This window comes from Microtus oregoni, unplaced genomic scaffold, assembly GCF_018167655.1.
Source record: "Microtus oregoni isolate MIOR12 unplaced genomic scaffold, Mior012 000091F_ref0000469, whole genome shotgun sequence".
In the NCBI taxonomy this organism is placed as follows: Eukaryota; Metazoa; Chordata; class Mammalia; order Rodentia; family Cricetidae; genus Microtus; species Microtus oregoni.
The window spans coordinates 1,209,718-1,234,620 of NW_024544600.1; the positions used below are offsets into that span (position 1 = coordinate 1,209,718).

General features: G+C 51.2%; 1 protein-coding gene and 1 pseudogene across 1 annotated transcript; both read right to left on the minus strand.

Moving 5' to 3' along the window:
• Window positions 1-1,101: 1,101 nt before the first annotated feature.
• On the minus strand, window positions 1,102-8,251 carry Nr1d1 (nuclear receptor subfamily 1 group D member 1). The gene is made up of 8 exons (XM_041643804.1): window positions 7,674-8,251; window positions 4,744-5,067; window positions 4,385-4,473; window positions 4,136-4,280; window positions 3,194-3,837; window positions 2,695-2,880; window positions 2,063-2,273; window positions 1,102-1,432 (listed from the first exon to the last, which is right to left on the minus strand). Exons 1-8 carry the CDS (start codon window positions 7,702-7,704, stop codon window positions 1,233-1,235), a joined length of 1,830 nt encoding a protein of 609 aa, XP_041499738.1. The 5' UTR covers window positions 7,705-8,251; the 3' UTR covers window positions 1,102-1,232.
• Window positions 8,201-23,678, minus strand: LOC121442332 (annotated as a pseudogene).
• Between the last annotated feature and the right edge of the window lie 1,225 nt (window positions 23,679-24,903).

Sequence of the window (24,903 nt, forward strand, 5' to 3'; positions counted from 1 at the left end):
GGCAGCTGTCCCAGTCCCTGCTGTGGAAGTGGGCGACAGGGCCCTCTCCTGGGGGCCATTGGTGCTAATGGGGGGTTGGCCTTGGCATGGGTGCTTAGCATGCCTTCCCCCAGTGTTGGCCCGGGGCACTAGGGCAGGCCGGGTGAGGCAGCAGGTGCAGTATTGATGGGAGGATGGGTTGCTGGGAGAAGGTTGGGGGGGCCAGGCCAGGACAAGGGGGTGCCAGAGCCATGACCACTACCCTGCCCCTACCACTGCCTCTCCATCTCAGTATCCCCCCTCCCATCACTTAGAACACACATACCTCATCCAGCCTCCTCCCTGCTCAGACTTGGGGAGGGTGGGGGAGGAGGAGCCCCTACCCCTTCCCTGGGTGGTGGGTCTACAGGGCTGGGAGAGGGCGGGGCAGGGCGTGTGACAGACACCGTCCACTAGGGGGAACGTACTTCCTGCCCTAGGAACTCCTGGGTGGAGAGGGACACTACCCAGAGGCGCTACTGAATGTATGAGAAGCTGGTGCTGGGGTGGGGGGAGGGGGTTTATGCCTAGAAAACAGGGAAGGAGATAGGTCCCTTCCCCAGAGAGGGGTGGGACCGGTAGGGGTGACTTGAGGGGCTCCTACTCCTGCCCCACAGTTGACAATCAGTATGTCTGTTATGTGCGATTTTTCACCCCATTGTGTTTTGGGTCAGGATTTTAAAGAAAGATATTTTTATGGTAATTGTTGCTCGTCTATTTTACTATATATTTATGTAATAAATATATGATGAAAATAACCCCCTTGGGCACCCCCTTAGACCTGCGTGCTGTTTCCCCATATTCTCCCATCTGCTGGCAGAGTACCCACCCCACAAGCTGACCAGATGGAGAGGTGCCCCCCCCAGCCTTGGCAGTAGTCCCCTCCACTCCCACCCCCCCAAACGAGCACACATCACAGAAGCCAACTCAGCTGTGAACTATTGGATTTGAGACAGGAACAGAACAGATCAGGGGGCCAGAGGAGGGTGGGGGAGCAAGAGTGGTTTAAATAGGGGAGGATGGGAAGCATGGTGTGGGGGTGGGGGAAGGGTTATTTACAAGAAGGCTCAGGGGGCCAGAGGCTCATCTTGGAATATTTTATAACAATATAAATAAGATTCTGGTTTGCTTTTCCTTTTCGTCTCGTAAAGGAGAGAGAAGTGCAGAGTTCGATTCTGTACAAGGGGGCAGCGGCAGAAGGCCGGCCGGGCGGGTCACTGGGCGTCCACCCGGAAGGACAGCAGCTTCTCGGAATGCATGTTGTTCAGGGTCCGCAGGTCCGGCAGCTTGAGCAGCAGCTTGGTGAAGCGGGAAGTCTCCGAGGGCCGGTTCTTCAGCACCAGAGCCCGAAGAGCCCGCAGCAGCGTCTCCTGGAGCTGCTCCACCGAAGCGGAATTCTCCATTCCCGAGCGGTCTGTGGGGAAGACGACAGCAGTGAGGCAGGCTCCCTGAGCTCCTCCTCCTCCTCTGACGAGGACCCGGAGGTCTGCGAGGACCTGGCAGGCAAGGCAGCCTCTCCCTAAGGCCCCTCGGAGGGTGATGGGGGAGGAAAAGGAGGGCGCTACTTACTCCTCCTCCCAGGCCTCTGCCCCAGAGCAGGGCATGCCCAAATGCTGGGAGCAAGGCCACAGGCTGGCCAGCTCCAACCCCTCAAGACCACCCTCCTACCCTGAGCAAGCCACACATGGCCAAGCTCCCTTGCTATTTGCTCTGTAGTTCCCCCTGCCTGGGATGCCCTTCCCCCCTCTGCCTTGCAATATCTTGTCCCTTTGAGGCCCTTCTCAAGTGTCACCTCCTTCCCCAGCTCTCCCAGGCAGAAATAGTTGTCTGTGCTTCCTTGGTTCATGCTTCTACTGTGACACTTATCTCACTGTTTTATAATTAGTCGGGCATGAGTCTGTTTCCCAAGCTAGACTGTGTCTGAATCATGTCTGTACCCCAGTGCCCAGTGCAGGGCCTGGCATAGAGTAGGTACTCCATAAAAGGTATGTTAAATTGAACTGCGTGTGTGCCTCCTCCGGGGTCAGGCGAGAGCTTGGCCTACCTGCAGAGACAAGCACCACAGCGGTGAAAAGGCCCAGCTCCTCCTCGGTAAGCGCCAGGGAGTTGAGCTTCTCACTGAAGTCAAACATGGCATTGAGCAGGTCGCCCATGCCCATGGCACCGAGCTCCTGCAGACTGTAGGTTGTGCGGCTCAGGAACATCACTGTCTGGTCCTTCACGTTGAACAATGATGCAAAACGCACCATCAACACCTAAAGTGAGGTGGGAGGAGCATTTGCCAAATGACCGCTACGGTTTGCCCCCAAAACGTCAAGTGTGTTGCCTTAGATTGCCAGTAATGGGGAGGCCTATGAATGGTCAATGGTGGGGGGTGGGGAAACCCAGGTGGAAGTGCCCACCAGTTCTGGAATGTACATTTAACCTAAGACCATCCATCTACTGTTGAGAAGTGAGGAACAATGTGTCCCAGGGGTTACTCGGATGCCGTGAGTTTTGAGTAGACACCAAAGTTCCACATTGCCGGTTGTGGTAGTAGGAGTTAGTTCCACCTCCTCCATCAGAGAGAAAACAAAGTTCCAAAGTCTCTGTGAACCCCTTTACACCCTAGTCACCAAGCTATTCTAACTGGGTCCTTCCCATAGTCAAGAACAGGGAACAGCAACTTCCGCTCACCTCAAAGGTGCCAGCCTTCAGTAGGGTCACCTGGTCATGCTGGGAAAGGTCACGGAAGCCGGGAATGTGCTTGGCAAACTCTACCACCTCCCGCACAGCAGGCGTGAAGCTCATTGAGAAGTCTTCCCAAATCTCTTGCACGGTCCGGCCACTGCGTCCGTGGGGATACATGTTCATGGGACATGCCTAGGGGGAAGACGGAGTAAGGAGAGGCATATCAGCCAGACGGGCTCACCTGGGCTCCCCCAGCCCGACTGCTTTCCAGGTTCTGCCTGGGCTAAGGGCTATGGCCCCTGAGGATGGGTCTCTCACCTAAGATAGCATTCAGTTGCCAACTGGTGGTTAAAGGTTCCCAGGCAGAACCCAGGCTTCAGGGTAGAATAGCATTTCCTGGGCAGAGGGTATCCCCACTGTCAGGCTCCGGGAACGCTAGCTGCCTTATGCTGGGTCCAACCTTCCAGGCCCCCTCCCTCTCTCCACACTGGCTCCGTGCCCTCACCAGCAGAACATTCTTGGTGTTGCCTTGCCGTAGACTGTTGGCAGGTGCCTCGCCTTCTGAGGCCGAGTATACGTGGGTGGGGCAAAGACGATGCCCGTTGCTGTTGGGCTGGTGGCAACTATGGTGGGCAGAGCCGGAGGGCCAGGTAGGAGGGTAGGAGGAGGGGCTCTGGCACAGACCGTTCAGCGCTTCGTTATGACGCTGAGCCGCCAAAATGTTGTTGTCGTTAGGGGTAGGCGGGCACCCCTGACTCTCCCAGCGGTGTGGGGTAGTAGCTGCAGGGCTACTTGATGCGTGATTGGCATTGAGATTGCCAGGTGAGGTGCCTAACTTGTCATGGGCGTAGGTGAAGATTTCTCGATGGGCCCGAGCCACCTGGGATATCACATCCTCTACGGTGGGCTCAGGGCTGGGGGATCTGGGTGGTGTCAGCTGTTGTGGGAACTGAGAGAAGCCCACCAAAGGTGTCGGGGCTGGCGCAGGAGGTGGTGAGGGGCCTACGGAGCCTGAGGTGGGGTGTGGGGTAGGTGAGGTCTCCAGAGGGCACAGGCTGCTCAGTTGGTTGTTGGCCAAGTTCATGGCGCTCTGCATCTCAGCGAGCATCCGTTGCTTCTCCCTCTTGGGGATGCGCCCGAAACGTACAGCTGCAACAGGATGAGAGTAGTGCCAGGAAGTTCTCACAGACTCACATGCCTCCCTCCCTTCCTTCCTTCCTCCTGAAAGGGCAAGACCCTGAATGCTGGGGTTCCACTTCAGAACTGAGACCAGCAAGGCCACTCAAAGGGTAGGATAGTAGATGACGGGGCAGTGTGGGGGAGGGGAGATGAATGGGGGACGAGCGTGTCTGCCCAAGATGTTAACACATGTGCAGCCTCCATGCAAATGACATGAACTGGGTGGAAGGAAATGGGGCCAGGAGGAGACATGGGCATGCTGCCTTACCATCTCTAGACATGCCAACGGAGAGACACTTCTTGAAGCGACACTGCTGGCAGCGGTTGCGATTGATGCGGACAATGGAGCAGTTCTCGTTTTTCAGACACCGTTTGTACTGGATATTCTGTTGGATGCTCCGGCGGAAGAAGCCCTGGGAAGCAGGGGCGACTAGTGAGCATCTTCATCTAAACTGAGCCTTGCCTCACAGCGGGAGGGCAGCACCTGCCGGGGGTCCTCTAGCCCAACCTGCCTCACCTTGCAGCCCTCACAGGCATGCACGCCATAGTGGAAGCCGGAGGCCACGTCCCCACACACTTTACACAGCAGCACCATGCCGTTCAGCTCTGTGGGAAGAGACAGGCAGAGCGTAAGCAGAGAGGCTTCAGGGGCCTGGGATGTGGAGGCTTTCCAGGCTGCAAAGGAGGGGCTCCCAAGTCTAGGAGCACTCAGGTGACCAGACCAGACCAGACTGGACTGGACAGAAGCTCGGACAACTCTAACAGCATCCCAAAGGTCAGGATGTAGACTCTGAGGGTAACTGGCAGATGGAAACCAACTATCAACTGAATCCTCGGTCACTGCCTTTCCCTTAAATCAGCTGGGTGTTCACTCACTGGTAATGTTGCTGGTGCCCTTGCTGGGAGACACTCGGTTGCTGTCTTCCATGGCCACTTGTAGACTTCCTGGGGGGCTCCCATTATAGAAGGAGGAGGAGGAGGCTGAAGAAGGAGGGCTATCATCACTGAGGCTGGGTGGTACACTTCCAAAAGAGCGGGTGGGGTCCTGGGTGAGGGAGCCAGTGGGTGACGGTGGGAAGTATGTGGGACAACCTTGAGTCAGGGACTGGAAGCTGCCATTGGAGCTGTCACTATAGAGGGACTCCGGGCTGGTCCGGCTGGGAGAGGAGCCGCTGGAGCCAATGTAGGTGATGACACCGCCTAGGACGAGAATCCAAGAGGAGGGTATCAGCCATCGTGTCTGGGGTTCAAGGCACCACCTGATCACCAAAATACTGCTCCTCTTAGGAAATATGCGTGTGGAACACCTAACCTTTAAGTAATAAGCAATTCTCTCACACACACTAGCCATGACACGGTCAACATAAAACTCTAAGAAACTCTCCATCATATACTACATATGATGGCCAACCTCATCACAAGGAACACCCAGGGCCATTTGTTTACACAACACATTCAACTTCTGCTTAGGGTGTGAGGCATAACCCTACTGGGCACCTCAGACATGGGAACCCCTGCCCTAGATATTTTCCCGGGGGAAGAGCAACTGCAGCTAGTAACTCAGTTATAAGGGGCAGCTTTGGGGATGGGAAGAGCAGCTGACAGCCGTTCACAAATAAACCAGCTGCCAATTCTACACCAAGACCTATCCAGTGAGGGACTGTGAGGGGTAGCTAGCCAAGAGTTAAGAGAACAGAGGTCATACAAAGGGAAGGCAGTCATTTATCCCTTTAAGCCCAAAGACACAGTCTCACAGAGAACCGCAGGGAAGGACTCGGTTCAGCCTGGCTCCCCTGGCCTCCAGGGGATGAGTCACAATGACTCTGAGTCCAAGAAAGACCTAGAGATAAGAGCTGCAGGAGATGGAAGGAAGGTCCAGCCTGGGGATTTAGGCATTCCCCCTTTCGGGGCTCAGCCAGATGATGACTTTGGCTCTACAGTCACTCGGGGACTCTGTCCCTCTGGTTATATCGCCAATGACGTGGTTCTGCCCCTGTGGTATTTGCCGAAGAGGAGGATGACTTGCCCGCCACACCTCTGCCGAGCACTTTGCTTGGCCTGCCATGGGTGGAGTGGGAAAAGGGAGGATTCCCAGACACGTGTGTGTGCTGACACATGCCATGCCACCGTGTCTACAGAAGCACATGTCTTGCTCACCCACTGACACACACTAAACTAGGCAGGGCAGCCTTAAAATAGCTCAAGGTTGGTCCAGGGTGAACCCAGCTGCCCGTAAAATAGTTGCAGAGTGGCTAAGCGGGTACGGTTTCACGCTGGGCTGGGGGATGGGATGTTTATGTGGACCTAGATGAACTTGACCTAGTTTATCTATTCTGAAAGAGGGCATGAGAAAGTCACTCAAAAAGTCTTCCAACTTTGAACGGAGGGGCACTGCTCAAAAGACCCTAGTTCTTAATCTAGATGCGCATCACTCCCAGTCTGCTTTCCAACCTAGAGGAAACCAACGCTTCCTCTTGTAGTGTTTTCCTTTCCGCAGGGAAAAAAAACAGCACGATGAAAAGAAGTACGGTTTCTGCTTTGATTCTAAGATGTTCACGTTTTGGCCGAGAAGACATTCGTGGCAGGCAAAGAGATACTTGAGGAACAGTATGACTTTGGGAACGAACATGGAAAAACTGGGTCTAGGAGCAGTTTAGTGTTTTTAGATGATGTTGGTGCGATCGGAATAGAGGGGAGTAAGGATGATCTAGTGTGAGGTCTCGCTGGGAAGCACAAACTTGAGGCCAGAACAAGTCACAGAGGTGGCCCCATCTTACTCAAGTCTCGGTCATGGAGGGTAAAAAGGGTCAGGCAGTCGGAGAGGAAAAGAAGGCAGGCGGGGGCAGTGAGTCAGCCCAGCTTCACCCAGATCTAGGTGGAGAAGGGCGGGGCGGGAGCCTGGCCCTCAGCTGGCCTCACGTCCCCGCTCCACGTGTGCCCGTTGCACGTGGCTCCCCAACGAGGAACCCCGGAACTCGAAGCACCGCCTTCTCCTCTTCCCTTCTGTAGCGCAAGCAGAAACCCGCCCTCGCCCCGCCCCTCCGGCGGCGTCCTGGGTCGAAGGCTGGGCCCTAAAACCAAGCTGGGCCGGGACAACTGAAAGGAGGAGGGAAGGGAACACGCGTCGCTCAGGCAACTTGAGGGGCGGAGCTCATTATGTAACGAGGCCGGGAAGCAATGACCAATGGGATGGTGGCCACGGCTCTACTGAATGAAAACAAATGCAGCACGTGGGTCGGGCTCTGCAGCCATGTGAGCCCTCCCCGGACTCAGGCGCTGTGGGTGCCCTGCCTGGAGATGAGCCCCAAGCACCCGACTCCTTAAGTGGAGTTCCCTACTGCCACTGAGGATTCCCCTGCAAGACTGACCCATTCCTTCAGACCCTCTAGTCCCACAGCTTCCCAGACTCCCTGGAAGTAGTCTAGAACTGGAGGAAAGAGAAAAGCGACAGGCATACTACATACAGCTCAAAGGGGTGGACAGATGGGGACGTTTCCAGACACTGCTTCAAAGTGCTCGGTCTCCCTAAACTCTTCCACTCGCCACTAGTATCCACCCTCCATCTCATCTGCCCAATATTCAAGTTCCTCGGGCTCAGGGGAATTCAGAGGGGTAGCGGTGAGGATTTGCTTTAGGGGCATTCCCAGCCAGAGTAATCCGCTCTGGGAACCCTACTTAGTGGCTCTCAGCACAGTAGCAAACGCCGGTCAGAGGGAATCCCCAGTCCCTTACAAAGTTCCTCTCATAAGCCGTGGATGGAAATGGAGACAGTGACAGAGCAAGGATGAGGATAAGAATCTCAGTACCTGTGTTGTTGTTGGAGTCCAGAGTCGTCATGTCTTCACCGGCTGAGAGCGGTCATTCAAACTGGACCTTGACACAAACTGGAGGTTACGGTAGTTTCCCTCGCCCCCTGGGCAATGGCTGAGGGAGGCAAGTGGACCCCGCGGCTCGAAATCAGGATTCCAGGCACCGAGCAGTAAGGTTTGGGGGTGGCCGGACTGCAGCCCTGCAGAAGGGTAGGACGCTGAGGCAACCGAGGTCTGATTTGCATGGGAAGAGCAGAGAGAATGTGTGTGAGCAATCAGTCTGCAGCAGATCTGGCTATAAGGTAGCAAGAAGGGTCGCGTCTCTGCAGTGCACCGGATGCCACTCCTGAAGGCTCCGCAACGCTGCAGGGTAGCGAATCTGGAGCTCCGGGTGCAAAAGTCCCAAAGGGAGAGAAGCTGCAACCAGGAAGTAAGTAGGTGATGGAGAAACGAGGCACCCAGACGCAAAGAGAGACGTGTGCCCTGCTACGTTCCCTCAGCAGTAATATTTCACTCTGCCAATCTCAACCGCCTTTTGCCCGAGCCTTTCCCTGGGACAGAGGGCTCTGCGCAGGCGCCAGCAGCCCAGGGTTCCCGGGCCGCACGCGGCACTGGAGCAGGTACCATGTGATTCCAGGGAGCGCCTCGTGCCCCAGTGACACACTTTTCCAGCAGCCGGCACGTTGAGCTCTATGCGTCTGCGCACCGCCAAGATTGTCGGGATTTGTAGTCCACTGATAAAGTAGGCGGAGTGCGTATAGTCCCCCTTTTCTGCTAAGCAAAAGTGCTGGCTGGCAGCGGGGAGGAGCTGAAAGTGGACTGGGGTGGAGTTTTCTGAAGAGTCAGGGTGGCGTGTTTGGAAAGCCTTGTATGGCAAGGGCATGTGAATTCCTGGGGAGGGCCTGGCAAGGCTTACTGCTCCATGGGAGATCAAAGCTAAAAGGCCCTTTTTGCAAACCTAAGCAAACGTGAGAACTTCACGTGATTGCAGAATTGGCCTCGCCCTGAGGTTACTGGTGACAGGTTTGGGGGGATGGGGTGACGAGACACGGTAAACAAGCTGGAGAAGATTTCCCTGGAGTCAAGAATTTAAGCTGCTTTTTGCTATGGTGACAAGGCGGGATAGACAATGTGTTCCCCTTTCCCTTACACCCCCCCTCCCCGTCCAAGGAAGAACACCCGCGAGAAAGGAATGACAGAGTTGGGCTATCCCTAGGGACTCCCTGTTTGCTTATATGACACCACACTGCCCACTCAACTGACTCTGGGGTGAGTCATTTCCCTTTATCTGGGAAACACAAAGGACAACAGAGGGAAACTTCATAGTGAAAGCGCTTTAACATGGAAGGGTCTGCTCCCTGCAGTGCTTCTTGGGAGCAGGAGTTCCCTGTTACCAGACAGGATAAGCGGCTCATTCCCCCCCACCCCCCATTGGCAGGGTGTGGTGGCTCATGCCTGTCATCACCATACTTGAGAGACTGAGGCAGGAGGACTGCCGTGAATTTGAGGCTGGTCAGCGCTACATGGCAGGATCCTATTTAGGAAGGGAAAAAAATTCTTCCTTCCCCTTACTGAAGAAGAAAAGAAGCGACTGACCTAAGGTCGAGCATCCACTGTTTGTTTTTGTTTGGTTTTCTGAGACCTGAGTTTCTCTGTGTAACAGCCCTAGCTGTCCTGGAACTAGCTCTGTAGACCAGGCTGGCCTCGCACTCACAGAGATCCACCTGTCTCTGCCTCTGGAGTGCTGGGATTAAAGGCGTGTGCCACCACCCGACCACTGCTTGTTTCTTTTTTTTTTTTTTTTTTTTTTTTTTTTGGTTTTTCGAGACAGGGTTTCTCTGTAGCTTTGGAGCCTGTCCTGGAACTCCCTTTGTAGACCAGGCTGGTCTCGAACTCACAGAGATCCGCCTGTCTCTGCCTCCCGAGTGCTGGGATTAAAGGCGTGCGCCACCACCGCCCGGCCACTGCTTGTTTCTTATGAATACCACAGAGATCATGGCTAGGTGAGCAGATGAGACACTGAACGGACTTAGGAGCAACTAGCATCTCTCTTTGAGAGCAGCAATTGTGTCAGGAATAAAACTCGGGTCTGCAGAAGAGGTATGTTCTAGGGTTTGGGCTGTACAGAGATGGAAACACCCGCAAGCAGCCAAGTGCGCTGAGCCACCTGCTTCTCTCTCCCAGTCCTCCTTAATCGCAGTGCTTCTGGGGACGGCTTTCTTTTTTAGCCGAAGCCTTTCTTCACTTGCTTTTAGGCAGCCCCAGAGAAAGAATGGAATCCTGGGAAGCAGGGCAGCCACCTAGGAAGCAGAGAAAACCACATACGCAGGCACCGCGGTTTGTCCTGGGCTGCTTGGGAAACAGAACTAGGAGGACCACTTGAGTCTAGGGGTTTGAGACTTAAACAATATGAGTCACCCCACCACCACTACCACCACCACCTCAAAGCTGGAGTGAGGGCAGCAAGGAAAAAGTAAGCCGGGAGTTAAGGGCAATGATGTTGACTGGGCAGCAGGCTTCAACTCTGTCCCCGCCCACACACCTAAGAGTGGGACAGACGGGAAGCAGGCTTTTCTCTGGCCCGCCCTGCCCCTTGGGCCCAGAGCTAGGAGGCTGCTGCAGAGCACCACGGGAGGAACTGGGAGGAGCTAGGACAAACAAGGAAAGAGGCTTTCCAGGAAAACTTGGTTTTTTGAACTCAGCCTTTACTCCCTTTCTCCTCCCGCTGTGTATGGAAGGAGAGTTGGGAGGTGAGCTGGTCTGTCCCCGGCTGCCTAGTCTTTGTGCCTTCATGACTGGGTCAGTGCCAGGGGACCCCACCTAGGTATCTGTCAGAGCTGCTCAAAATCCAAAATCGCATTCCCTCCTACACAGTGCGTTCCCCTTAGCTGCTCTGGGGGCCCCCAAGGCCCTCTGCTTTGTTTATAGCCGTGGTGGTCCGGCCCACATCCTCTAGCTAAGCATGTTTCCAGAAGAAGGAAGGGCCAGAGGTCAAGACTCTCCTCTGGAGTTTGCAGCCAGTGGGAAGTCAGAGGGAACCAGAGCTGAAATGCAGTCAGCAAGAAGCAAGGTTGTTTTGCTGTCTGTGTGAGATATGAAGGCAGAGGCTGGGAGGAAAGGAAGGAGGGGCTTAACTCTGACCCCTGTTTCCTCTGCACCTCACACAGGGCTCTGCCTTTTTTTTTTTTTTTTTTAGACGGGGTCTAGTTCTATAGGATGGTCTTGCAGTTTTAATCTTCCTACTCCTGCCACCCACGGGCTGGGTTTGCAGATGTTACTAATACACCCAAGTCAAAGAAGTAACTGAATGTCCTTGCAGTGGGTATAAGGATATGCGCCCACTTCCCACTCTCTGGCTCTTTTGTTGAATCTAAGGGAATAAAGTGAAAAGTAGGGCTTTTTCTTGGTTCTAAAAAATTCTGATGTGTAAATTGTGCTCCTATATCAGGGGCTTCTGGAAGAAGGGCAGAGGAACCAAGGAACCAAAGCAACCAAAGGGATGTGTTCTCTCACCTAGGGGGAACTAGAGTAGATGGATGGCCTCTCTTTGACCTAAACCTTGGTGTAAGACAACAGGTGTAGGGGCTAGAGAGATAATTTAGGAGCTAGGAATCAGTGCTGCTCTTACAAAGGATAAGGGTCCAATTCCCAGCACCCAACATGGCAGCTCACAACACCTGTAATTCCAGCAACAGAGAATCTGGCACACTCGTCTGGCCTTCACGAGTACCAGGCACACACATACATGCAGGCAAAATGCCCATACACATAAAATAAAAATTAAGCTTTAAAAAAAAAAAAGACAACAGGTATAGTTTGGTACAATCTACTTATAGCCAATATGGTGACTGACCATACCTATGATCCAAGTAGTCTAGAAGCTAAGGCAGGAGGATTACTATGAGTTCAAAGTGAGCCTGGGCTACTTAGAGTTCCAGGCCACTGATCCTTGATTATAGTAGAAGACCTGTATCAATCAATCAATCAATCAATCACCCTACCAAAACAAAAACCAAAAACAGCAATAACATCCTTCACCCTCCCCTCAGCCAGACGTTTTAGCTTACTACACACATTGACACACAGCACACGGACGCACGCACAAATACATACAGGGCGGGCCAATTTTGGCTCCCTGGAGGCCAGGTTCAGTGAACAGCACTGGATCCATATTGTACACACTTCCACTTGGCTTCTTTGAAGTCGGGGAGTCCGAGGAGTGACCTCATGCTTTGGAGGCTTTGTTGGCATCTCTGTGTTTGTGTTTTCAACTATGTCTTTTGTTTTCCCAGGATTCTTTGAACTGGGGACGACGTCAGAAATAGAAAAATGGGGGCTGGAGAGATGACTCAGCAGTTAAGAACACTGGCTGCTCTTGCAGAGGACCTGGGTTCAGTTCCTAGCACATACATGATAGTTCTGGTCAGAACTCCTTGGCATGTTTTTTTAGCGGGGGGCGGGACTATGAGTATGAATCTAAACATGTGCAGTGAGTCCACGAGTGGGTGTTTGAGCCGAGATCTATTCTCCTTGAGAGTAGGCTGTTCTGGGTAACAGGGCAACACCCTGTGCAAACCTTGAGTGGCCTAAATCTTGGGCAGACTGACTGACTGACTGAGGGTGGGTCCCTACTGAAAATAGGTCAGGCTTCAGTTAGGTGCCTTCCCATCCCCCTCCTTTCTCACCAGAGAACCATTGTCCAGGGTAGAAACCTGTTGGCCAGGGTGATGCAAACCCGGGATAGAAACCTGGGGATGCCCCTGAATCAGAGAACCAGACGTTTACCTAAAAGAGATTCATTCCTTACCTTCCTGGATCATTTTCCTGGCCCCTAAAAGGGCAACTAGTTTTCCCTAACCCATCCAAAATCCCACCATTTGGGGAGGATCTCAAGACCTGAGGAACAAAGTCTGAGTTAATTTGTTATGAAAACTTGAGAAGAGAAAAGCAAGGTAGGAGCCAGGGATGACGGGGTTCAATGGATGTGTTTCTCCACCTTTTCCCTACTACAATTCTTTCTTTTTTTTTAAATATTTATTTATTTATTATGTATACAATATTCTGTCTGTGTGTCTGCCTGCAGGACAGAAGAGAGCACCAGACCCCATTACAGATGGTTGTGAGCCACCATGTGGTTGCTGGGAATTGAACTCAGGACCTCTGGAAGAGCAGGCAATGCTCTCAACCACTGAGCCATCTCTCCAGCCCACTACAATTCTTTCAACAGAAATCAGATAGCAGATTTTGTATTAAGTACCAATTGTATGGCGGGCACTGTGCTAAGGACCTCATAAACATTTTTTTCCTTTGGATTTCATAGCAATTCAGAGCTGTAAATCACATTTGGATTTTGTTTTGTTTTGTTTTGAGGATCTACCCTGTATCCCCCAGAGATGGGGTGTCTCTTGCTGTCCTGGAACTCCACCACCACCAAGCTGTAGATCACATTTTATATTTTGGAGATCAGAAAACTGAGGCTTAAAGATGTTTATTAATGGGGCTGGAGAGATGGCTCAGAGGGTAAGGACACTATTTGCTCTTCCAGAGGTCCCGAGTTCCATTCCCAGCAACCACATGGTAGCTCACAACCATCTGTAATGAGACCTGGTGCCTTCCTTGCCAGCAGTACATTGTATGCTTAATAAATAAATAAATCTTAAAAAAGAAAAAAGAAAAAAAGATGTTTATTAACCTGGCCAGGATTGCAGAGGAGACTAGGAGATTTGTCTTGAAGCTGTGTTTACAGAACACTATCAAAGAATGACAGACAGAATTAATAGAGATTATTGGAAACATAAAGTTCCCTACCCCAGCTTGGAATAGCAATTATATGTCACTATCAACAATCACGACAGAGCCGGGAGTTCAGTGCCAGGCTGAAGAAGAAATTCAACTAGCAAGACGTTCCCTCCCAGAGAGAATGGTAACACAGGGGATGCATCTGAGCCGCATACCAAGCCCTGTTTCCCAAGCCATGGTGGTGCTGGGAAGGGAGGTGAAGCATCAAGAAGAGAAACTTCTGTTCCCTCCCGTAGAAGAACCTCAGCTTCCCAGAACCTCTCCTGTAACTCCAGCATTTTCTCTCCCCTTAAACTCTTTCTCCAGCCTGCATTCCCATGACCTGGTCGTACAAGGTAGGAATGGATCAGAATAGGATGCAAAAACCAAACCAAAGCTATCAGCCAACAAACAATCAAACAAAGCAAAAAAACCTTCCACATGGGCTGCTCCAGAGGAGAAGGACTCAGGCAGACATCTGGGCTCTACTCTCCGCTCAAGTCCCGTAATTATAGGATCCACAGCTGGCGGTGGGTGGGGGAAGGGCGATAGGCCAGGACCCCCAGAACCCCTTGGAGCTTCCACCGAGGGGATATATTAAAACTGAGTTGACCCAGGTATGGTGGCTCACACCTTTGATCCTAGCTTGGAAGGTAGAGGTAGGCAGAGTTCTGTGAGTTCCAGGTCGTCCTGGTCTACATAGTGAGTTCTAGGTCAGCCAGTGAGACCCTTTCTCAATGAATGAATGAATGAAAAGCTGGGTTTGCTGAAAGTCTGGAAAGCCATCAAGGACAGACAGAAGTTGTGATATGGCCCAAGGAAAGACAATCTGGCTTTCCCATTTATCTGCCTGAGAATTGCACGCCTTTAAAGCCACCATCCAGGATCAAGGATACTTCAGGGCTTTGGGAACTCAAAGGGGAGTTCTCTGAGCTCAGGATCTTTGTCACTTCACAGGATCCTGGCGGTGGCCTAGACTGTCCTTAGTAGTGCAAGATAAGCCCCAGGTGACCCTTTATCTGGTAAAGAGCCCACCTTCCCAGCTAGGGGGACAGTAGTATCTGGCATGTCATGTTGATGTCTTCTGTCCATTCTTTGCTATACCATTGCTGTGGCCTGCTGGTGAGACCATCTTCCATGCTCTTGGACCTGTGTACTGGCTGTCCTTGAGTTGAGCCTCTGAGGACAGAGATGCAGAGAAGTGGGGGGGGGGAGGGTGTGCATGTGTGTGTGTGTGTGCTTGTGTGTGTGTATGTGCTTGTGTGTGTGTGTGTGTGTGTGAGAGAGAGAGAGAGAGAGAGAGAGAGCAGGGTGCCTCTGTGCCTGCCTTATCTCCATTCTAAGAGGCATCTCAAACCCTCTCCTGATCCAGCATCTCCTATTCTTTGGGCTTTTGCAGCTATCCGTGCAGCTGTCTAGGGAAGCCAGAGGCTCATGACAGTCCTCGTGAGGATGGACTTCGGAGGAACTGGGGCCTGGGCAGGCATTGGGGGCCCTGTGTAGCTTCTGGGAGGCTTACATAAACACTGGCTGGGATGAGGAGGGAGGGGAAGGTACAGTGGGTTGCCCAGAAAAAGAAAAAAAAAAAACAACCCCCGCCCGCCAGCTCAGCCTGTGTGGAAAGAAGGAATAAGGCTCACGTTCTGGTCCCTCCTCCCGCCCCTCTCCACTGGTTGCAGCTGTTGGTTGGAAGGTCTGCAATATGGTGGGGGAGGGAGGCAGGCAGAGGAAGGAGGGAGAAGATGCTACTTCACAAATTTAGGATCCTGCCCCCTCTTCTAAATCGGGGAGGGGGGGGCGCTGGCAATTTGATGAGATTTTCAATGCTGCAGGAAGGCGCTTTGGCTCATTAGGATGCGCAGTTTGCACCCTTGGAAAAAAAAATCTGTGCTAGTTGCAAAAATGCAGACGTGTGTAGGGGCCCAGAGGAGAGATTAAAAAAAATAATAATAAAAAAAATAAAAAGCGCCAGCTCTGCAATGCAGGATCTGCAAAGTTTTTGGTGTGCGAGGAAATGTGGGTCGTGCTCATTTCGTTCGCTTGTTCCTGCTAACCTACTGTCCGCCTGACTCCAGCACAGCCTCACCTCGCAGCGAGAGGCACTGCGGTGCAGAAACAGGGTCACCAGTGGGCTGTGGCAGGAGCCGCCGCGGTCTGGAAGTAGGGGCTCTGGGGTTACAGTTCCTGTGGGCGGGTGGAGGGGACGCTTCAGTGAGGATGAAAGCTAAGCCTGCCTTTTGCCCTGCCGCTTGCTCTGGACAGCAGTCAGTGTGACAACCTTTCTAGGTCTCCAGTCCTAACCACGGACAACCAGAGGGACTTCCCTTTCCAATCCATCGTCTCCCACAGATGGCTGCAGCCATATTCTTACCTTTCTGTCCCCAACTCACATCCCTGATTCTGCTTGTTATAATCATGGTGGACGCTAGCTACACGAATGTGTGCCATTGGACCTCCTTCCTAGAAAGAGGGGACAGGGAAACCTGGTGTGGGGAGCCCAGGCTGCGGGAAAAGAAGGTCTCAACTTGGAAGCCAGAACCCCACATCACAAGGAGGCTGGAGTGAGAGCTGCTGTGCACTTGACTTGGAGAGGCCCTTTGTTATTTGGGGGGGGGGGGGACTCTGGGCCGTGGGGGCTGTCAATGCTGAGGGTCTGTTTGGGAGGTGAACATGCTGCCTGGCTGATTGCTGACTGCGCTCCCGGTGACTCCGGAGAGAGACAGAAAGGACACAAGCAGATCACAGGGCAGGAGACAACAGGGCGGCCCAGTGGCCTTTTGCTTCTTTCCCCCTTCTTTCCCTCCTGCTTCCCCGGCCACTGGAGGACAGGCCCGAGTGTGTTTGTGCCGTCTTGGAGCTCACGCGGGCTGCCCGGGTCACATGGCCCGGGCATGTGCAGCCTGCTCCATTTCTACCACAACAACCCGCTCATAAACAGCCCGGCTGCTGCGGCGGTGGCGGCGGAGACATGTGCAAGCGAGGGGGTGGGGCACGTGGCCCGGCCCGAGCCAAGGGAAGGACTGGATTGCTCAGCGCTGCCTCCACCCCAGCAGGCACTGGGCTGCAGAGCCACAGGAAATTCCTGGTGCTCCCTCGCTGGAGCAAAACATGTTTTTGGGGAAGTGACTTTCAATACGGACTAAATAAAAAGAGCACAGACATTGACGTGCCTGCCCTACCTCGTGTGGTGGGGGGTCTGCGCAAAAGGGAGGTGCTCATGACGCCCCCTCCTCCTATATAAGATTGCAATCAACCAGGTCTTCGTGGTGAGGGGCTGGGATTCATTGAGGCGACAATTCTCAGGGCAGTGATGGAGAGTATCAGCATTATCTGGAACCCTGTGGGAAATGCAGGTTCTCAGGCCCACCGGAGGCTCACTGATTCTCAAACGCTGAGGATGTGTTGCTTAGGGAATCTGCTTTAGGACGCCTTCCAGGGGATTTGTTGTGTGAGGGAAACGCAGCTCTAGGTCTGAGTTCTCTCCAGGACATACAGCCATAATCTGGGGATATTTTTACCTTTCTCCAATGTGGGGCAATATCTCAGAGTTCAGTCAGAAAGCTTAGTCCGATTTAGTTTGACTCTGTGCAAAACCCATTTATCGGGTGCCTCCTGTGTACCAGGCTTCTGGTAATGAGGGCAAATGGCACACCAGGAGAGGGATAGTGAGTTACTGTTCTCCAAAGGGGAGTAGAATGTACTCGGAGGAAGAATGAAGCAAAGGGAAGACTATCCTCCATTTTCCCTCCCCTTCCTGCCCGCACCCCCTTGTTCTGAGATTCCTGTTAAAGCAACTGATTAGGGGGCTGAAGATGCAGGCCTGGCTTCAGATGAGGTGGCAGACACCACAGGACCTGCTTTGGCAGTAACGCACCTCGATATCCCTGCACCCAGAGGCAAAGGCAGGTGCATCCTTTGAATTTGAGGCCAGCCTACTCTACACAGTGGGACCCTGTCTCAAAAGCAAACAAAAAAAACAAAGAAATGTCCCCTCCCACAAAAAGAAAAGCCCACCATGATTGTGATTCTATTTTACTGTTTTTGAGTCTAAAGGTAGAATTTTTCCCCCTTATTTATCTTTTGTTTGGTTTTGCGGTGTGTGTGTGTGTGTGTGTTTATCTGTTTTGAGACAGGGTTTCTCCGTGTGGCTCTGGCTGTCCTGGAACTCACTCCATTGTAGACCAGGTTGCATTTGAGGGATCCGCCTGCCTCTGCCTCCCAAGTGCCGGGATTAAAGGTGTGTGCTTTCCTCCCTTGTTTATTTTTATTATTTTATGTGTATGAATGTTTTGCCTGTGTACTGCATGCATGGCTGGTGTCTGCAGAGGTCAGGAGAGCACTGGGTCTCCTAAAACTGGAGTTACAGATGATCGTGGATGATGGGAACCGAACCCAGGTCCTCTAGAATAGCAGCCAGTGCTCCTAACTGCCGAGCTGTCCCTCCGACCTTCCACTCTTGTTTTGTCTTGAGCTAGGTCTGACCATAGACCCTGATTCCTCTGTGTGAAACGAAATGAACACATTTGCCCAAACTCATATTGCCTAGAACTCTCCAGGGTCAGGGTAGGAAGAGTCAAGAAAAGGACGAGAGGGTTGGACGTTCCCTGGGTAAAATGAGTTTAGCAGATAAGGAGCAGGAAAGGTTTGTCAATAAGAAAGGGTGGGGATAGCACCGGCCTTCTAAGCCAAGACCCAAACAAAAACTGTGGCCAGAGGGTCTCGAAGATAAATCACAAAGCTTCCTGAGAATGAAAGCTGAGCCTGGTGTGTGACTGGAGAGTGGAGGCTACACACCAGAACCAGAACCTCCTTATGTAGGCAAAGAAAGCAAGAAGAAGGGGGATGCCAAGGATGGGAGCATGCCTTCCCTCCCACACGGGTAACTCAGCGCAGGCTCAAGCTCCTCTTCCAGACTCGGCTCTGACCCCTGACTTGGCTCTGACCCCTTGCCTTCTTCATTCTCCCTGCTTTCTTTTCTGAGCAATATATATATTTTATCTGAATCTCATGGTGCTCTTCCTTTTGCTTCCCTGCAAGACTTCCTCTAGGCCTGAAAGGCTCTGGGCCCAAGGAGCAGACGGCCCTGCAGGCTCAGCTGCAGTGACCTACATTGTCTCTCCCCTAGGCCTGGGGTGTGGGGGCTGAAGTTTCCAGATAGGAACTTGGGAATCTGGCACAGGTCTACAGATGATGACGGCAGGAGGACTGGCTGCCAAAGTGGCACTAGGGATCCCTGAGGCAGGGGGCGCCACCAGACTGAATTCCCATTCTTCGTCTCAGGACCTTGGTGGATGTATCAGAGGCTTCTCCTCCCACAAACGCGAAAGTACTTTTAAGCAGCGAGCCCCTTCAGTAGGACAGAGGGGTCCCTGTCAGGCTTGGCCTCCAGCCAGGAGATCTGAAAGTGGGTTTTGCAGGCTCTTCAGATTCTTGCCAAACGCACCCCAGTCAAGCTGCACTGGGCTGCAAAGATTTCCTTGGTCTTGATCTGGATGAGCGAGTTCAGCTCTCAGCTGATGTATTTCAGGGAAAATGGAGGCTGAGGCAAGGTCGGGTACTCAGAACCCGGCTTACTCCTGGCTTTAACTTTATAGAGGCTTCAGACCCAAGGTTCTGCGAAGGAACCTGAAGAGATGAATTGGCATGAATAACTTAGGGACCGAGGCCCTGACAACTGAACCCCTCCTTCCAGGCACGGAAGGCAGGTCCTGAAATGGTTGCCTCCCTCCCCTACCTATTGTGAGCCATAGAGCTCAGGATGGCCGCCTGCCCCCAGACTGGTAGATGTGTTTACCCAGGCTAGGAAATCCTATTGGGGTGGGGGGAGGAAATTAGACTGCGGTCACAAAGAGTGACTTCAGAGTCTTTCACTTAGCAGAGAGAGGGGTGGGGGGAGGGGAGACAGGCTGTGCAAGACTGGTGGCTCTGTGTCCAAAGGGCTTCCCCTTGCCAAGCCCCACCCCAAAACCCAGGAAGTCCACAGCTTGGCACCTGGCCAAGGCAGAGCATTCCTCAACCTTCTGACCGGCTGTGGGATGGTTCCCACAGGAGGAGGGGGAGGGGAAGGAAACTAGTCAGTGAAGAAGTGACCGTAGCGTGGAAGGTGAGGGTGAAAGGTGGAGAGTTAGCCTGCAGTGCCACGGGCGCCTTTTAGCGGAGACGAGATCGGATGCTATCCAGCGGCTACGCCAGGGGTCTGCAGCTTCAGAGCAGAGGGCCCTTGCATCAACTCTCCGTTCGCGGTCGTCCCTGACGTCCTAAGTTGTCCTCTAACGGCTACTTCAGTTTGCTTTCTCTCTCCGGTGCTCTGGTTGAGCTTGGGCGCCCCCGAGTGGCTAAGAGCGGGAACTGCAGATGGGCTGGAGAGGCGTTTATTGGGTCTCCCTTTGCCTAGACGTCTCTGCCCCTCCCTTTTCCTCAGCTTAGCTAAACCCTGGACTCTGGAAATAGCACCTGGTAATGGGAGTGTTGACAGATGTTGAGTTATAGAAGAGCAAGTGGCCCAGCCAGAGTTTTCAGTCTTCTGACTTGATCTCTTTGGAACTCTTTTCTTTAAAAGTAGGTGCTCCAAGCCAAGCGTGACAGAACATACTACAATCCCAGCACTTGAATGGTCAGGGCCGGGGAGTTTAAGGCTGGTCTGAGCTAATAGTGACACCATGAGGTAAAGGAAGGGAGGGTTGTGATCAGGAGTGGTGGGGTCTCAGGACTCTCCCCATTTTTTCCACATTTCCACGCTTCATTCCTTATGTGTTTCTTGGCCTCAATAAGATCTCTTTTCTTGGGCTCCCAGACTTGCAGCTCCTGGGCTCTGACTTCTGTGACCTTGGAATCACAAATAGCCCTACAATCATTCCACTTTTATTTCCTCCTCCTCGATTTTTTTTTTTTAAAACTGGGTCTGGAAAGACAGCTTGCTGATACCTTCTGAGACCAGAAGTAGGCATTGGATCCCCTGGAACTGGAGTTTAAAGACTAGTTTAGTTTAAAGACCACGTTTGCTGGGATTCCTCTTCTGGAAGAACAAGCAGTGGTCTTGGCTACTGAGCCATCTCTCTGTCTCCTCTGATCCCAGTCTTCCTACCTTAACCTCTCTAGTGCTGGGACTTACAGGCTCGAATCACTATGCCAGCCTACTAAATTGACCCTTTCTTCCCCACACCACTTAGTCTTATCTTTCCACAATCACCTCTCCCCAACGCTTTTATTTATTTATTTATTTATTTTGGTTTATTGAGACGGGGTTTCTCCGTGTAACAGTCCTGGTGGTACTGAAACTCCCTTTGTAGACCAGGCTGGCCTCAAACTGACAGACATCTGCCTGCCTCTGCTTCCCGAGTGCCAGGATGAAAGGTGTGCACCACCACCACGAGGTTCTCATTCCAACTCTTTTATTTCTAAACAGGAAAGGGAAGTTTTTTTTGTAGCATGAATTCTAATTGGTCTTAATAATAAAAACCCTAGAATCAGCTATCGGGTAAAACCTGATCAGCTGGGTAATGGTGGTACACACCTTTAAATCTGGAACTTGGGAGGCAGAGGCAGGAGGATCTCTGTGAGTTCGAGGCCAGCCTGGTCTACAGAGCTAGTTCTGGCACAGGCCTCAAAGCTATAGAGAAATGCTGTCTCGAAAAAAAAAAAAATAAAACGAACTGAAGGATGTGAAAAGCAGAGCAGCCAGCCACTGGTTCTTCCCTCCACCTCAGGCCAAAAGGGCGATCCTGTCTCTACCAAACTTCAGACTGCATCTGAGCTCCTGTATCCTGCAGCCTTATATCTCTCTTAACCACTCAGCTACTTCTCCAGCCCCAGGCATTGTGTTCTTAAATTTACTTCTTGCTGTCTGGGAGCAATTTTTTAGAAAAGAAAAATTTGGGTTCATTGTCAAGTCCTGGGAGAGGTGGCTGTATCATTGGTTGTCCAGGCTCTCTGCATAATGGGAAGTCCAGGACTTGTCTAAAGTCCAGGGTTTAGTAGCCTGTGAGGCTGGATCATCTCATCTAGCCACCTCGAGATTGTTCGGAGCAGTTGGTGGTCCAAAGCCAATCTTTGGGTGGTGTTTTTCCACTTAGTGGTGTTATCACCGTCCTGGTAGGATCTTCCTTGTGGGCCCCGACCTCCTGCTGGTGTATTCTTCAGATGCTCTCGCAGTTCATGCATTAAACCTCTGAGACCTATGGAAGTGAAGGAGTTGATGGCAAACCAGGTATTCCGTGGGTTGTGTCGGGGTAATAGACCTTTAAAGAATGGCTGTAGAGTCTCATATTTTAACCTCGCATCCAGCTGAGGAAGACCCATGTATCCACACAGTTCCTGGAAAACTATTTTGACAAAAATTTTACTAGATGATGGAGTGGTTTCTTCACTAAGCTTGAAACATTCAACAACACTCCATGGAAGTGAATCTGTGTACAAAAGGTGAGCAAACACCTCAGCGACACTCCTCAACGGTGTGTTTCTAAGCAATGGATGCTATCATAGCGTTCTTTGAATAGACTCGCAAATGATTCCACATATTCTTTTTTTAGCGTGCAAAACAGCCCAGATAGCAAGCCAAAAAAATTTTCGTAGGTCCTTTGTGGGGCACAGCAATCAAGGACCATGTTGCAGAGTTCTTCTGCTTAGCGCCCAGCAAACTCCATCTTCAGCAACTTGTGTGCACATTCTTCAAAAGCTAAACCTGACTGAATAGCAAGATACAACGAAATGAGACCAGGTTGATTTCTGTTTTGTCATGAATAGTTATTTTTTTGTCCTCCTTCCTCTTCTTCCTCCTCCTCATCTTCACTACTTCCAGCTTCTTGGTCTGTGTTTGAATCACTGTCTCCTTCATCGAGAATTTCCTTTTCAAGCTTCGTACTTCTCTTCATTCTCCATAAAATCAGCATCCATCTTGAAAACGTTAAGAACATCTTCTGGATCGTAGTCATCCTCCAAGGGGAGCATATGGGTGAACTGATCATCCCCCTCCGCTAAATCAAGTCCTTCCTGAATAACAGGGTGCTCCTTGAATCTGTCCTTCTATAGAGCAATCATTACTTCAATCGTATACTGAACTCTTTTTTTTTTTTTTTTTTTTTTTTTTTTGGTTTTTTGAGACAGGGTTTCTCTGTAGCTTTGGAGCCTGTCCTGGAACTAGCTCTGTAGACCAGGCTGGTCTCGAACTCACAGAGATCCGCCTGCCTCTGCCTCCCGAGTGCTGGGATTAAAGGCGTGCGCCACCGTCCCCCAGCCGTATACTGAACTCTTTTGCCGATCTCAGACTCACGTAGAATGTCTCGCAGGTGTTCAAAGATAGCACTGGTTCCTCTTGGTGACAGCTGGGTTAATTTGAGGCCACACTCCTTGAGGAAGCCGATAGCTTCCTCAACACTGTCATGTGTCTGTCTCTCCAGCAACAAAGTGAGCATCTCTGGGCACAGAACCTCATGTGCCACATTTTGGTTGGTAAGATCTGCCACAAAATTTGAAGCAGTCAGGCAAAGTTGCTTGTCGTTCCTTTGATATCTTTTCCGGAAATTAAGACTTAGTCTCTTGAGGATCAATTCTCCAATCTGTGGGAGTTTTGAGTTGCTTATCGCCACCAAAGCTGCATAAACAAGAGTGAAGACTGGAGAAGCGCTCCGCATTTGCATGACAGACCTGGCCGGCAGGCCTCTCCCTCTGACTGTTTCCTTAAAGGATCTCTGGGATAATAATGTTGGAGGTGTTGACCTTGTTACTGAGACCATTGGTTGATTCCTTCAGGGCCTCCCAGATCATCCTCTGATAGGCTACGCTGTTTTCATCTGGGATCTGCTCCTGCAGTTTTGCAGGAAGAATAGATGCTCTCCCCCAGTTCGGATGAGCAGCGGATCCTGCTCATCTTTCTTCTTCTTCGTGGGAGGTTCTTCCTGAGTAGAACTCCAAGTTAGTGTTTGCCCTGGGCTCCTTCTTCCAGGAGATGGGGATCTCTGGGACCTTTTCCGGCCTGCATCTCTTTCTCTGTGTTTGTCCCCACTTGGTGGCTCCATGCTGTCTTCGTGAGAACACCCTCTTCTTGAATGCTCACAGTCTGACTGGCTGTAATCGGAGTAATCTCTATTCTGGCGGTGGGGGGGGGGGGGGACACCTTTCTTGTTCTGCAGATCTGTCTTGTGGGGAGGAGTTCTGGTGGTGTGAATTGTGACTCTCCCTTCTGTCATGACCAGAAGAGTGTTTCTTGTGTCCCACAATCCGATTCATTTTCTCGTGCTAGTTTCCTAAATAGACTAGATTCTTCAAGTCGGTTCAAGAAGCAAATACTCTGCCCATCAAAATCCCAGAAAAATTCTTCAAAGGCCTTGAAACAATGGTACTCAACTTCATTTGGAAAAGCAAAAAACCCAGGATAACCAAAACAATCCTGTACAATAAAAGAACTTTTGGAGGCATCACAATCCCTGACTTCAAACTCTACTACAGAGCTACAGTACTGAAAACAGCCTGGTATTGGCATAAGAACAGACAGGAGGACCAATGGAACCAAATAGAAGACCCGGATATCAATCCACACATCTTAGAACACCTGATATTTAATAAAGAAGCAAAAAATATCAAATGGAAAAAAGAAAGCATATTTAACAAGTGGTGCTGGCATAACTGGATATCAACATGTAGAAAAATGAAAATAGACCCATTTCTATCACCATGCACAAAACTCAAGTCCAAATGGATCAAAGACCTCAACATAAAGCCAGCCACACTGAATCTTATAGAAGAGAAAGTAGGAAGTATACTTGAACACATTGGCACAGGGAACCACTTCCTAAATAGAACCCCAGCAGCACAGACACTGAGAGAAACAATTAATAAATGGGACCTCCTGAAAGGGAAAAGCTTCTGTAAAGCAAAGGACACAGTCAACAAGACAAAATGACAACCTACAGAATGGGAAAAGATCTTCACTAACCTCACATCAGACAGAGGTCTTATCTCCAAAATATACAAAGAACTCAAGAAATTGGACACCAGGGATGGAGAGATGGCTCAGAGGTTAAGAGCATTGCCTGCTCTTCCAAAGGTCCTGAGTTCAATTCCCAGCAACCACATGGTGCCTCACAACCATCTGTAATAAGGTCTGGTGCCCTCTTCTGGCCTGCAGGCATAAACACAGACAGAATATTATATATGAAAGAAAGAAGGAAAGAAAGAAAGAAAAAAAAGAAATTGGAAACCAAAAGATCACATAATCCCACAAAAAAAAAAATGGAGTACAGACCGAAACAGAGAACTCTCAACAGAGGAATCTAAAATGACTGAAAGACACTTAAGAAAATGTTCAGCATCCTTAGTCATCAGAGAAATGCAAATCAAAACAACTCTGAGATTCCATCTTACACCTGTAAGAATGCCAAGATCAAAAACACTGATGGCAACTTATGCTGGAGAGGTTGTGGGGAAAAGGGAACACGTCTGAATTGCTGGTGGG